The sequence below is a fragment of the Oncorhynchus gorbuscha genome, linkage group LG10 (assembly GCF_021184085.1).
Source record: "Oncorhynchus gorbuscha isolate QuinsamMale2020 ecotype Even-year linkage group LG10, OgorEven_v1.0, whole genome shotgun sequence".
Lineage (NCBI taxonomy): Eukaryota > Metazoa > Chordata > Actinopteri > Salmoniformes > Salmonidae > Oncorhynchus > Oncorhynchus gorbuscha.
Genome location: NC_060182.1, coordinates 27,716,041 through 27,730,309, shown reverse-complemented (window position 1 = coordinate 27,730,309; position 14,269 = coordinate 27,716,041). Strand labels below are relative to the sequence as shown.

General features: G+C 41.5%; 1 protein-coding gene across 15 annotated transcripts in view; it reads left to right on the top strand.

Annotated features, from left to right (window-relative positions):
• LOC124045808 (cold shock domain-containing protein E1-like) overlaps nucleotides 1-14,269 on the top strand; it is a 35,391-nt gene that overhangs the window by 9,224 nt on the left and 11,898 nt on the right. For 5 of the 15 annotated variants that reach the window (XM_046365465.1, XM_046365462.1, XM_046365463.1 and 2 more), the window contains exons 2-9: nucleotides 6,818-7,487; nucleotides 8,329-8,573; nucleotides 10,398-10,556; nucleotides 11,918-12,113; nucleotides 12,491-12,657; nucleotides 13,381-13,467; nucleotides 13,537-13,655; nucleotides 13,811-13,892. In XM_046365465.1, coding sequence (XP_046221421.1) covers nucleotides 8,448-8,573; nucleotides 10,398-10,556; nucleotides 11,918-12,113; nucleotides 12,491-12,657; nucleotides 13,381-13,467; nucleotides 13,537-13,655; nucleotides 13,811-13,892 — 936 coding nt within the window. In that variant the 5' untranslated portion in view covers nucleotides 6,818-7,487; nucleotides 8,329-8,447. Of the gene's footprint in view, nucleotides 1-4,512; nucleotides 4,520-6,817; nucleotides 7,488-8,328; nucleotides 8,574-10,397; nucleotides 10,557-11,917; nucleotides 12,114-12,490; nucleotides 12,658-13,380; nucleotides 13,468-13,536; nucleotides 13,656-13,810; nucleotides 13,893-14,269 lie in introns of those variants that run through there. The other 10 variants (XM_046365468.1, XM_046365466.1, XM_046365467.1 and 7 more) reach the window with 8 other exon arrangements.

Below are 14,269 nucleotides of genomic sequence, written 5' to 3'. Positions count from 1 at the left end.
TCACTTATAATTCACTATCACAATTCCAGTGGGTCAGATGTTTACATACACTAAGTTGACTGTGCCTTTAAACAGCTTGAAAATTCCAGAAAATTATGTCATGGCTTTAGAAGCTTCTGATGGACTAATTGACATCATTGAGTCAATTGGAGGTGTATCTCTGGATGTATTTCACGGACTACCTTCAAATTCAGTGCCTCTTTGCTTGACATCATGGAAAAATCAAAAGAAATCAGCCAAGACGTCAGAATTTTTTTTTTGCAGACCTCCACAAGTCTGGTTCATCCTTGAGAGCAATTTCCAAACACCTGAAGGTACCAAGTTTATCTATACAAACAATAGTAATCAAGTATAAACACCATGGGACCACGCAGCTGTCATATCGCTCAGGAAGTAGACTCATTCTGTCTCCTAGAGATGAACATACTTTGGTGTGAAAAGTGCAAATCAATCCCAGAACAACAGCAAGGGACCTTGTGAAGATGCTGGAGGAAACGGGTACAAAAGTATCTATATCCACAGTAAAACAAGTCCTATATTGATAGAACCTGAAAGGCCACTCCGCAAGGAAGAAGCCACTGCTCCAAAACCAACATAAAAAAGCCAGATTAAGATTTACAACTGCACATGGGGCAAAGATCGTACTTTTTGGAGAAAAGTCTTCTGGTCTGATACAAAAATAGAACTGTTTGGCCATAATGACCATTGTTATGTTTGAAGGAAAAGGGTAAGCTGAAAAATACCATCCCAACCGTGAAGCACGGGGGTAGGCAGCATCATGTTGTGGGGGTGCTTTGCTGCAGGAGGGTATGGTGCACTTCACAAAATAGATGGCATCATGAGGAAAGAAAATTATGTGGATATTTTTTTCACATACTTGCTGTATTGTTCATTTTTTTCAGTCGTTTCATTCTCAACCATTTCATCATACATCAGTAGTTCGAATGGCGCTATGAGTGTGTTCATGTTCTCTAATGCCATTGAAATGGCAGCAGCCGTATGAGAACCAGCACATACTTGAGCATGCAATATGGCTTTCCTCTGTACGAAATCCTCGTCGACCCACTGTGCTGTTAGACTCGGCATGCTCATGGGGCTGACATCGCTGATTCAAATGTCAGATGTGAAGCTAATAGCAGTGATGACCATAGCAAGTAGCTCATTGATGTGCGTTTCAACAGTACTGTGTAACTCCGGTAGGGCAACGTCTGAAAAATAGTACCTACTTGGTAGTGTACTGGGGCTCAAGGTGGTCGTCCAGTCGGCAATAGCCAACATCATCCACGACAAAACGGTTGCTTGTCAAGGGCAAAAATCCATTATCTTGGCGTTAATGGATTTTGCCTTTGGGTTGTCTTGCTGATCTTTTCTTACTCTTTCAAATGACTGCTCGACTTGAACTTGTTTAGTTGTTGGAAGTGTGCGCTTGGTTTTTTCCTGCTTTTGTTCTATGTAGTCGTTGAACTTCTGGGGGTGATGCACTTTCAAATGTGTAATTAGGTTTGTGGTATTGAAAGATTTCACTTTCTCCCCTCTGGAAATAATAGCAGAACAAATGTAGCATATGGCCTTTTATCTTCCTTTGAATCTTCAAAATAGATCCACACAGCAGACATTGTGGGCTAGGGTATTTTTTTGTGGCGTCATCTACCTACGTTATATAGGTATGCAGCTTTAACATCAGTTTTTCACATCGCCGTTAAACTAGACGTTGCGCCGATGTTGGCATTTTTAGCTAATATCGTCCTATTCTTCTGATATGCTTACCTATTTATTTTTTATATATTGTGCATGCTTAGTTTTAGGTGCCAAGCCACATTTCTTCAGCCTCATTCACCACACTGTCTGTGGGTGGACTATTTCAGTTGGTCAGTGACGTGTACGCCGAGGAACTTGAAGTTTTCCACCTCCACTGCGGTCCTGTCAATGTCGATAGGGGGGTGCTCCCTCTGCTGTTTCCTGAAGTCCACGATCAGCTCCTTTGTTTTGTTGAGCGAGAGGTTATTTTCCTGGCACCACACTCCCAGGGCCCTCACCACCTCCCTGTAGGCTGTCATGTCATTGTTGGTAATGGGGCCTACTACTGTTGTTCTCTGCAAACTTGATGGTTGAGTTGGAGCTGTGTGTAGCCAGGCAGTCATGGGTGAGCAGGGAGTACAGGAGGGGGCTGAGCACGCCCTTGTGTTGAGGATCAGCGAAGTGGTGTTTCCTACCTTCACCAACTCGGGGTGGCCTGTCAGGAAGTCCATGGCCCAGTTTCACGGGATGGGGTTCAGACCCAGGGCCCTGGGCTTAATTATGAGCTTTGAGGGTACTATGGTGTTGAATGCTGAGCTATAGTCAATGAACATGGGTATCCCTTTTTTCCAGATGGGATAGGGCAGTGATGGCAATTGCATCGTCTGTGGACCTATAGGAACGTGCGGAGAAGTGACAATATGCATGTAGATAGGTATACGCCCACTAAAAACCACTTAGCACCTCGAGTGATGAAGTACCCACTATTAACCACACACAATTAGTGATGTAGGCGAAACCGTGTCTGTGATAGCCATGGAGAAGGAACGGCTTCCAACAAAGAAATTATTGATAATTATTATTAGTTATTTGGAAGTGGTTTGGCTTTTTGAAGTCTGACAAAGAGCAGAGCAATGTTCGGTGAAAATTGTGCCATAGACTGGTGGCTACCAAGTCTGGTAATACGACAAACCTTTTTCACCATCTGAAGCAAAATCACTCTTTGGAACATGCAGAAAGTTAGAGTTTGCGCCACGGTATTGATAAAGCACCAACCAATCTAGGGATGTTCGCCCGACGCAGTCAACACTGACTGACCGGGTTTATGCCTTACGAGCAAACATCGAAAAGACACAAATACATCACACATGCTATTATGCATTGCTAAGGACATGCTACCAATTAGCACAGTCGATAAGGAAGGATTCACGGGACTTATCAATTGACCCCAGGTACGTGCTCCCTGGCCACACATTTCTCTCACATCGCACTGCCTAAACTCCTTGCCGAATGTAGGGACAAAGTTGAGGAACAGCTCAAGACAGATTTGACGTATTTTGGTGCTACTACCGATATGTGGTCTAGTCGCACGTCAGAGCCTTAATAGCCTCACTATCCACTATATTGACAGAGTGGGATCTTCGGAATAAATGCTTTCAAACTAGAGGTCGACAGATTTAATCAGAATGGGCAATTTAATTAGGGCCGATTTCAAGTTTTCATAACAATTGGAAATCTGTATTTTGGGGTGCTGATTAAAAATATATATATATATATATATACACTGCTCAAAAAAATAAAGGGAACACTTAAACAACACAATGTAACTCCAAGTCAATCACACTTCTGTAAAATCAAACTGACCACTTAGGAAGCAACACTGATTGACAATACATTTCACATGCTGTTGTGTAAATGGAATAGACAACAGGTGGAAATTATAGGCAATTACCAAGACACCCCCAATAAAGGAGTGGTTCTGCAGGTGGTGACCACAGACCACTTCTCAGTTCCTATGCTTCCTGGTTGATGTTTTGGTCACTTTTGAATGCTGGCGGTGCTTTCACTCTAGTGGTCGCATGAGACGGAGTCTACAACTCACACAAGTGGCTCAGGTAGTGCAGCTCATCCAGGATGGCATATCAATGCGAGCTGTGGCAAGAAGGTTTGCTGTGTCTGTCAGCGTAGTGTCCAGAGTATGGATGCGCTACCAGGAGACAGGCCGGTACATCAGGAGACGTGGATGAGGCCGTAGGTGGGCAACAACCCAGCAGCAGGATCGCTACCTCCACCTTCGTGCAAGGAGGAGTACTGCCAGAGCCCTGCAAAATGTCCTCCAGCAGGCCACAAATGTGCATGTGTCTGTTCAAACGGTCAGAAACAGGCTCCATGGGGGTGGTATGAGGGCCTGACGTCCACAGGTGGGGGTTGTGTTTACATCCCCCACCGTGCAGGACGTTTGGCATTTGCCAGAGAACACCAAGATTGGCAAATTCGCCACTGGCGCCCTGTAGGCTATAGCCTATGCATCCGAATGGGAGGCGTGCTGATAGTCAACGGTAGGCAGGCTATAGCCTATGCATCCGAATGGGAGGCGTGCTTTACGAGTTGAGATAAAAAAAAATGCTCCTTTTTATTCGTGGCCAGCAAAGTTTACACGCGACTGCATTTGGAATTGTCATTTGTTGCGCAATGACTGGACTTTCAAAAGCAAGTTTCACTCCAGTACCCTATAGGCTTTGAGGAGCAACTCTCACTCTGTCTGACAGGTGATAGGTTATTCAGCTCCTCAAACTAGGCTCTGTATGCTGTGCGCATGTCATGCCTTTTATTTATCACAACTAATGAAAATACACACGCCAATTTGATTCCACAAAATGTATGAAAATTAACCTAAAGCTTGGTAAGCATGAGTGGTCAAATGTATTTTCGGTGGCTAGTCATTAAATTCCTTAGTGACTAGGCAATCAGGATAGATAATAAACAGAGTAGCAGTGTGTGTGTCATCAGTATGTATGTGTGTTGGGGTAGAGTCAGTGAATGTACATGGAACCGGTGCAAGAGTCTGTTCAAATAAAAAGGGGGTAAATGCAAATAGGGTAGCCATTTGATTAACTGTTCACCGGTCTTGTGGCTTGGAAGCTGTTCAGGAGCCTTTTGGCCCCAGGCATGGTGCTGAGGTACCCCTTCAATGGTTTCAGTAAGGATTGTTGTCGGAGTGAACATGCGTTTCTTCCACTCCTTTCAATCAACGTGACCATATTACCAAGGGTGATGAGTGTTATCAAGCCACATGTTAATGCAGATGTCAATTGGCATCTGAATGGCAAGGCATTATGATTAAGCAATAGGGCCAGGAGTGTGCGGTATATGGCCAATATACCAAGGCTGTTCTTAACCTCCACAGTATTGGTGTGTGTCCGTCCCGCAGGACGGTTGAGCTAACGTGCACTAATGTGACCATCATGATGTTTTAAGTATGAATAACATTTCCCTGGACATAGACATATCTGAGATTTACAATTTAAACTTTCTGCCAATATAACTGCACTGTCCAATTTACAGTAGCTATTACAGTGAAACAACACCATGCTATTGTTTGAGAGTGCACAGTTATGAATTTAAATCTATTAATATACCAATTAGTCACATTTGGGCAGTCTTGATACATTTTGAACAGAAATTCAATGGTTCATTGGATCAGTCTAAAACTTTGCACATACACTGCTGCCATCTAGTGGCCAATACTAAATTGTGCCTAGATTCCTAAGTCATATATTGGCCTTTTCTCTTGCATTTTCAAAGATGATGGAACAAAAAAACGCATATGATCTTTTACCAGATCTAATGTGTTATTTTCCTACATTACTTTTACATTTTCACAAACTTCAAAGTGTTTCCTTTCAAATGGTATATGCATATCCTTGCTACAGGCAGTTAGATTTGAGTACATCCTTAGGTTTTCACGACACAGCGTGGTGTGCCCGGATACAGCCTTTCGCCTTGTATTTTTGGCCATATACCACAAACCCCTGAGGTGCCTTATTGCTATTATAAACTGGTTGTGCACGTAATTAGAGCAGTTATATATTTCCATAAGCATGGGATATGGTCTGATATACCACAGCTGTCAGCCAATCAGCATTCAGGGCTCAAACTACCCAGTAGATAAACGTAGATATGTAGATAAACAAAAGGCACCCGCTTGCTTCAGATTGGTATTTCTCAATGAAAAAATGTGCAAGAAAACAAGTATTCTCTCTGAATTTCAAGACTTAATTGAAAAATCCCTACAGTCCACCAATCACCAACAAAGGGGCGTAGACTTTTTTTATGTGCGTGTCTGAACAGCTGAGAAACCTCTTACTAAAACTCCTACTAAAGTTCAAAATGAACTAAAATTATGTTTGCACAAAGTCTTCCGAAGAGTTTTGGCTGGTAAGGGTGCGAACGCCTTAAGCCATAGATTGCATAATTTCACTGAAACTTTGACTTCAAAGAGGTTCAACTGAGCACTGCTGTCAATAAACAACTCTAGCCTGATTGCCAAGTAAGACCTATCCACTCCTTGGAATGAAATTTGACCCCTTTCACAACATTATTTTTGAACACTCTGGAAACCAGGTGGGATGCCACCACATTGCGACATTGCCATGTCAGATTAGTTTTCACGTGGCCCTGTTCAGCCAATTGCATTGAGGTCAATAATGCCAGCAATGCCCAGCCATGGGGGTTGTCCCAAAAGCCAAACTTGGTGTGTCCCTACTTCTTGTTACTGTGTATACAGTTAGCTTGAATGTTAGGATCATTACATAGTTAACATGATTACACACACCTCCCTGGTCAGAAACTGTGCCCTAAATATCAATATGATCAAAGATATGCACAGGGACTTGTTTATCCACAGGACTTGCACTTAGTCGGGCAGCTGAAGATGGTCTATCTTTAGGCCTGTTAGCCTGGGTGCAAAGAATCTGGAGTTTAATTCACATGAAAAGGAAATGACCCAGGGCACAAGTACACAGGCAGCTTTAACTTTCTCATGTGAAGATAAAAACATTAAAGGTCCAATGCAGCTGTTTTTATTTATATATCAAATCATTTCTGGGTAACAATTACTGTGACTTGTGTACAATTTTTAAAATGGTAATAAAAAAAGAAACAAAGACCAATTTCTCAAGCAAGAATTTTTAGTTTCAGGCTTCACCCAGTTTTTATAGTTGTTTATTCACATCAGTAGGAAATATGTAGGCTACATTGATCTATTTTCAACTAATAGTGTATTTCTTTTTCTCAACAGTATGAAGTGAAACGGAACTGAATTTTTTTTTGTACTATCCGCAACTGCTTCTTCAAGTTCAGATCACAACGAAGAAACAAATTCAAGAGAAACATCCCAAAATGAACAAAGTCGCAACAACTCAATAAAAGGAAAGGCTCACTTCAAAGGAAAATATAGAAGCAAACAAAACGAAGAAACAACCAAAGACAAGATACACAGCTGCCCAATCGAAACACGCTCAAGAGAAACTATCCTTTGCCAAAATTGCAAACCCGAGAACATAACTGATCTGAGACCAGAAGTTTGTGCCTACTCAACAGCTTTGACAAAGCACACGTCCCAACGCTGCTCCCAGCCCTCCTCACCTCACCGCACCACCGACTCACCCCGGGGTGCTTAGAGGGCTGCTGTCTGCTAGTTTTTTTCCTTCTCATCCCTTTAGCTGTCTCTCTATCTCCTTGTGCTCTGTTCATTTTGTTGATTTCAAGCAGTGTTATTGTACCTGCGTTTGCCTCCTTTTTTATTTTTTATATATGCAACTTATATGCAGAACTTGTGCCAGAAACCTGCAACAAATACGTGGGGGGTGTGTGTGTGTGTGTGTGTGTGTGTGTTTTGAAGAGAAGATCTGCAACATCTGCACAGTCGTTAACGTTCAAGACCACACCTTTTAAGACGCCAAATCAAGGTAGGTCTTTTTTTTTTCTTTTTTTTTACACACTTATTCCATAAATGTGTTAGGGCAGCTGAATTTCTATTGCAACGCTTAGTAGGATTTTGAAAAACTCTTTAGTTTATTTTTTATGGTGCATGTTTGAATGTGTCCAAGGTCTGTAAAGGCATCCTCTATATGCCCAGCCATCTTGTCCATCTCCAAAGAAATTTACACAAACTGAAAAATATCCTTTACCCTGCATGAGGCTTTCACTTATCTACACATATCAAGGACTGATCTTGATAGGACTCAATTGATAAACTATTCCAGCAGTTCACAAATGCATGTATGAAATTACATTTGGTATAGATGTCATTTGAAATTAAATCTAAGAAGGGGAAAACATACACTCCCAATTTCTACTCTGGTTCCCTGCTGGGCTGTCATAGGGCAGCAATGTAGATATTTATTTGACTATGAAAACAAATTATCCACTAAATGTCCCAGAAATTCTTCTTGACAAAACAATATGCTGCTCTTGTATAATTTTAACGAAGATGGTATTATTCTGTAACTTGCTTTTGGTCACTTGGTAACAAGCCAGATTAATTGCACCAACTCTCGCAGAGAGATTTAGCGCAGTTGTGAAGTAGTTCCTTTTTTCTTTTGTAGCCATAGGCGTACTTAATTTTGGAAGTTGTTTTTAGCAGGCTTTCCTCTGCCTCTTTATCCTACCCCTCTACCTGGTCCCATCTAGCCTTATGTTCCTTTGTCTCCTCACACCCACAGACCCTGTCCCATGATTGACACTTTGCTCACTGGCTGACCTTTTTGCCTCCTTTAAAACATTTTTTCCCCCTTTTCACCCTTGCAGACATCTACTGGGTGGTTTTTAAAAAAGAGGAAAAATAACTAGAAAAAGCAAGGCTTTCAAGCAAACCAGTAATCAAGTACAACAAAGGGGTGGAGTTTGACTCAAGTTTATGGAAAAATATGTGCAGCCCCTGGAAAGGCTTTGTCGAGTTTACCTTGCCCGCTTCGCCGCCTGCCGCGTTCGTTAGCGCTGACCTGAGCAGCACCTCCCCCGTCGGACTCAGCCTGTCACCGTACGGCCGATCCGTAAGTTCCATCATCCCCATCACTTCCTCCCTCCGTCTTCTCCCCCCATCGAACACCCATTCACCCACCTTGTCCTGCCTCTCTGCTCTGACTGGCTTAACCTTTCCATTCCTCTGGACTCCGAGACTATCTTTTGCTCAGGTGCAGTGTAGCAAGTACAGGGTGGTCTAAAGGTTACTGGGAATTTGGGTTTGTTTCAAATTCTGTTTTACCCACCACAATTTATGTAACTGAGGCTGTAAATGCTTTGTGACATGCCCCATGTCCCCTTAGATTAAAGGTGTGGGATATGGTTAGTGTTGTTTGTAATTGCCATTTTATGTAGACAATATAAACAAACTGTTTGATCAGTAACTTCTGTGTAGTGAAGACAGTACAGAAGACATTTGATGAGACTTGGGACAAAATCTGTTTGGAATTCTTCCTCAAGTAATACTAGACTGAAATTAAGCAAATTTATAACCAAGAGAGGTTGGTTTGTAAGACGAGTTGATTTGGAACTGCGTGGAAACAAGGTTGCTTAATCTGAAATCTTAGGTATCAAAACAGCAAATCAAAACATTGAGGCCGGATCACTAACTACTAGTAAGTTCAACTCTGTTAGCATTGATGCTTTGCTAGGAAGGGTGTTTTTACAAACATTTTTGAGCTGTAGTTAGAATCAGTTCGATTATTTGTTACATTTGTATTTTTTATTTTTTTTGTCCGGTTGTTTTTGAAATTTAGTTAAACATTAATTATTGAACAAAACCACATGTCCATGCAAGTCCTTTGTTTACTGCACAAAATGCTTCTGTTAAATCCATCTATGATTATCATGAAGCATCACTTTTGTGTCCCAATTGTCATCGCTTTTTGAGGGAACCACAGTGCGTTGTTTTTTTGCGCCCCCAAGTGTGGATGGTGTTCACACCAGGCGAACTGAACTAAGTGGGTAAGCGCACCAGAGTTCGGGAAAGACTACACCAAACCCATTTGGTGTGAAAGCCCCCTAAGGTGACGAGGCTGCTCATGAACTGTTCATGTAACCAACTATTACCTTACTGTGTAGATTCACTTCTGTCTAACCAGTCATAAAAAATATTAATGCAAGTAGACCGCTGATTAGCCAGCTCAGCCAATGAGCCAACAAATAAAATCACAGTGAATTGCTTACTTACAAGCCCTTAACCCATTTTTTTCTTAACTGCATTGTTGGCTAAGTAAAAAAATAGATAAGTAAATTCAAATAATTAAAGAGCAGCAGTAATAAAATAATGACGTTCTGAGGAAATGGCAAGCATCTTTTAAACTGTCTGTTTGAGATACACATTTGAGGATGTGTTTTTTTTTCGACAAATAATACTTTGGCCACGGGTTTTGGATGAGTCAACAACATTATTTGGGCAGAATATTAACCTTAAAAAGTGAGATTAACTGGACAGTTGCACTTTATTTCAGGCAATAATAATGATATATCATTTCACGAGTTTCCTTCCACTTCAGCAATTACAATGTTAAATGACCTCCTTCCTCTACCTTTTTGTTCCATCTGTCCATTCCTTCAAATATACTGAATGGCAAGTGCTTTCGTATTATTTTAGTTTGATGGGGATGCTAGATCTCTGATAATTACTACATGTTTTATGGGTTTCTCTTATGGAATTCAGTATTGATCAGTGTTTTTATTTGCCTCTCACTTTTACAGTTAAAGAAAGCTTAAGAATATAACTTAGAACTAGAACACTGAGGTGTAATGGAATGAAATCTGAGCTCATGGTTAAAACCACAGCTCCAAGTATCTCTGAATTCCCAAATCTTTTGACTCCCTCCCCATCCAACCAGTGTGACCCAGTCCTGACCCCACTGTCGGATATGGAGAGAGTGCACTCTGAACCCCCTTTGGCACGTAATACTGCCTCTGCCACCTCTGTGGTGGCTATCCCCCGCTCGTTCTCGGTTTCCCACAAAAAACACAAGCGGACACCCCTGTATCGGAGATCAGTAAGTGGGCATGTTGTGTGGGCATCGCATCGGTTGCACCCACAGTGATGGACAGCCCTGTCTGCTCCTGTGTTCTCCTTTGGTGACGTTTGCTAACCGCACAGTTTGATTGTTTTGCAGTGGCTCTTGATGACTGATTCTTGCTGTGCTTTGAAGTCATATTGTAGCATCCCAGTTCATCTTGACTTAATGTGCAAGTCAATGGAAGAAGGCAATGGTTTCTATAACCAACTGATTTTGCACATATAATGTTCCTAACTTTGTCAATTTAGGGGTGCTTGTGGATTCAGTTGTGATTGTAAAAAATGGAGTGAATAGAAGTGCATGCTTCTCTTGAGCCAACTAGAAATGACTACCGTGTGGCCTTTATTTGTAGTGAATTAGGGTTGGATGGTATCCAGCTTTCCATACCTTCATACCGTGCCTGTGCCATCCTGGCATATATGGTGTTACCGCAAGGGGCTTTATTAAAAAAAAAAATCAAATGCCACTTCTGGTTACAAGTACTAAAGAATCCCCATAGAGAATGCTAACGAGAGCGTTGCAAACATTTTGTACAGTTTCTGACCTAAATTAGCAAACCAAATGCACAACTGCAGAGCATTTAGCACATTTTAGACAAGTTATAAGATATCTATCTTTAGTTGTGAATTTCAATATGTAAGTGGATCACCTGGCGCATGCAGCACGACAGTGAGTGACTATAGGCGCTGGTCTCTCGTCGTGGGCTTGTAAACAAACGGCATGACTGGGGACAACCATAAGAGACATAATGTGACTGGTGAAATGAAGAACGCAATGTTCTTTTATCTCCTAACGTATTGCACAAGTGTACTGCAGGTATTTACTTAAGTAACTACAAATATTCAAATGTTTTATATAACATTTTAAAAAATTGAAACAGTATTGAAAACCATCCTGTAGCTTTTTCCAAATACTGCGGTATAGGGTATATACAGTATACCTCCCAAGCCTATAGTGAATAGTTTTCATGTCGATTCAGACCAATCTGGGGTTGGCCAAATGTGCTTCCCCTGGAATTCACAAGATGGGGAAAGTGTCAGGTAACACCAGAAAGCTCTTTGGGTTAGTCTCTCCAAACTTTGGTTCAACCACCTGTCGGGAAGCACATTTTGGGTAGGGATTGGTCTTTGTAGATGTGTGTTCACTAAATCCATGTTTGAGTAAAATAGGTCCATTCTGTGTATGTGGGAGTTTAATTTGTCAATTAATTGTTCTATCATACATTTACACAATCCCACTCATAAACTCACATCCGCTCTCAATCACAAAGAGCTGTGTTTTGACTGACCTTTTTGATTTGTTCAATGAGTAACATTCTCCGTTCTTGTTCTGTTTAGATGAGTTTTGACCCTGGCATGCTCCACAATGGGCACACTGCGTTTGCCAATGGCACAGCGGTGGGCATCAGGGAGACTGGCGTGGTGGAGAAGCTGCTCACCTCCTACGGGTTCATCCAGTGCTCGGAGCGGCAGGCGCGCCTATTCTTTCACTGCTCCCAGTACAACGGCAACCTGCAGGAGCTCAAGATAGGAGGTGAGAGGCCAGGGCTTCTTCTAGTCATTTACTGGTCTAGTCTCATCCACCAGCCTTCTACTAAACAACACAACTTTTAGGGGTGGTTTCCTCAGACACAGATTAAGCCTAATCCTGGACTAAAGCATTTAATTTAAATTCTCCTTTTGAGTTTGTTTTTTAGTAAAGGACTATACTTAATCTGTGTTTGGGAAACTGCTCCTTAATGTTTATCTGGTCAGAAATTTAAAAAAATCCCCCTAAGATATCCTGGGAGCTGAGTGGTGACAATTGATTTCTGCCTCAGTCTCTTCACAAATACTGTCCGGTCAGTATTTGGTGTGGCGCACACATTTTCTCAAAACCCGTTTTTCTTACATCTCTCTCTGCCTCTCCAGATGATGTGGAGTTTGAAGTTTCCTCAGACAGGCGTACTGGCAAGCCCATAGCAGTGAAGCTGCTTAAGATCAAACCAGAGGTGCTTCCAGAGGAGCGCATCTCGGGCCAGGTGGGGCCAGACTCGCACGCCTCTCCATTTACTGTGCTGCATGGTTATATTCATCCAGTTAAGGAACACCATTTTACTTTTGGTTCTGTTCTTGTCCGTGTCACCTCAATGTTGGTGTTTGTCAGTTGGGTTTATGTTCAAGCTCATTGTAAATCTTTGTTCATTTTTGTTCATTAATAGTTTCATAGATGCGTACATTCTTTATACTAAACCTTTTTCCCCAAGGATTTGAATCTAATTCTAAATCCACATTTTTCTTTCCATTATTTATGTTATTGTTAGTATCTCCGTTTGTCTGAAACACTAGGAATACCATCTGTTTCCATGGCGATTTACAATGGGCTTAACTTTCCTTGAAATACAATTTGTGTGGTGTTCAGGGGTGGAGGTGGGATTTGATGTTTAAACAAAATAGAAAATATAGAATTGTACATAGCATAAATCTTTATCCAGAAAGTCATTCAATTGAATAAGCTTGATTGGATGTAATATTTTGATATCCATTAAAGTCTTTTCTATTTGCCTTCTCTTCAATTTGGCTTCTCAAGCTTTTCACATCTCATGCAGTAGTATCTACAGTATGTAGCCCTTTGCTTTCTTGATATACTTTTGAAAATCAACCAAAAATAAAAATAAAATGTGTCTTTTCACTTACCTGATTATTTTAATGTATGCAATCTAATTAATTACAATGATTGTAGTTAGGTAATTGTGTTTGTCTGACTCACCAAATGCCATTCTTAACCATCTCCTCCCCATGTGGTTCTTTCTGTCCGTTAGGTCGTCTCAGCGATTCCTACTCACCTGGATGGCAAGTCTGCTCCAGGGCAGGTGCCCACTGGCAGTGTGTGCTATGAGAGAAATGGGGTAAGACTGTCAAATGGCCTAAAGAAAGATACTTGTCATGTCAAGGCTGGTAGTCAATGTAATGTAAAGTATGGATTCCTTCCCACGCAGGAGGTGTTTTACTTGACCTACACCCCAGACGACATAGAGGGCAACATGCACCTGGACACGGGAGACAAAGTCAGCTTCTACATGGAAACCAACAAGCAGTAAGTTTTTTTTTTTTCTTTAATTGTCTTATTGTTTCCCAAACAAATTATCTTGCGTTTCACAATTTTTACAATGTTTGATTGCACAATACCTTAGCCCTTTTGCACAATACCTTAGCCCTTTCCTCATGCCTATCATCTTATGTGTGTTTCAGCACCGGTGCAGTCAGTGCACACAACATTGTCCTGGTTAAGAAGAAACAGATGAGGTGCCAGGGGGTTGTCTGTGCCACCAAGGTAAAGCCACACTACACTGTTGTGGATCCCTGGCTGGACATTGGCTAGTCTACCAGTGGTGGTTCTAGACCATTTCAACTGGGAGGGCCAAGCTGGGGCCAGTTGTACTGTTAGAGAGGCCAGTTACATTAGATGTTATTGTTGTCATATCGTTTTCTTCACTGCATTAGCAGGCAAAAGACCATGTTCATAATCATTAAACAATTTATTTGCATCTCCATTATAATTTTCATTTGCATTACATATTCAGTATCAGGTCACATCAACTGCATTCTCCGGTTTTTGTGTTTTTTTTGCAAAAAAGATCAGCAAATTCATCTAGACTCAAGGCCTTTGCCCTCCTTGACTCTACACCTAAATTGCTTAATCTGACATTG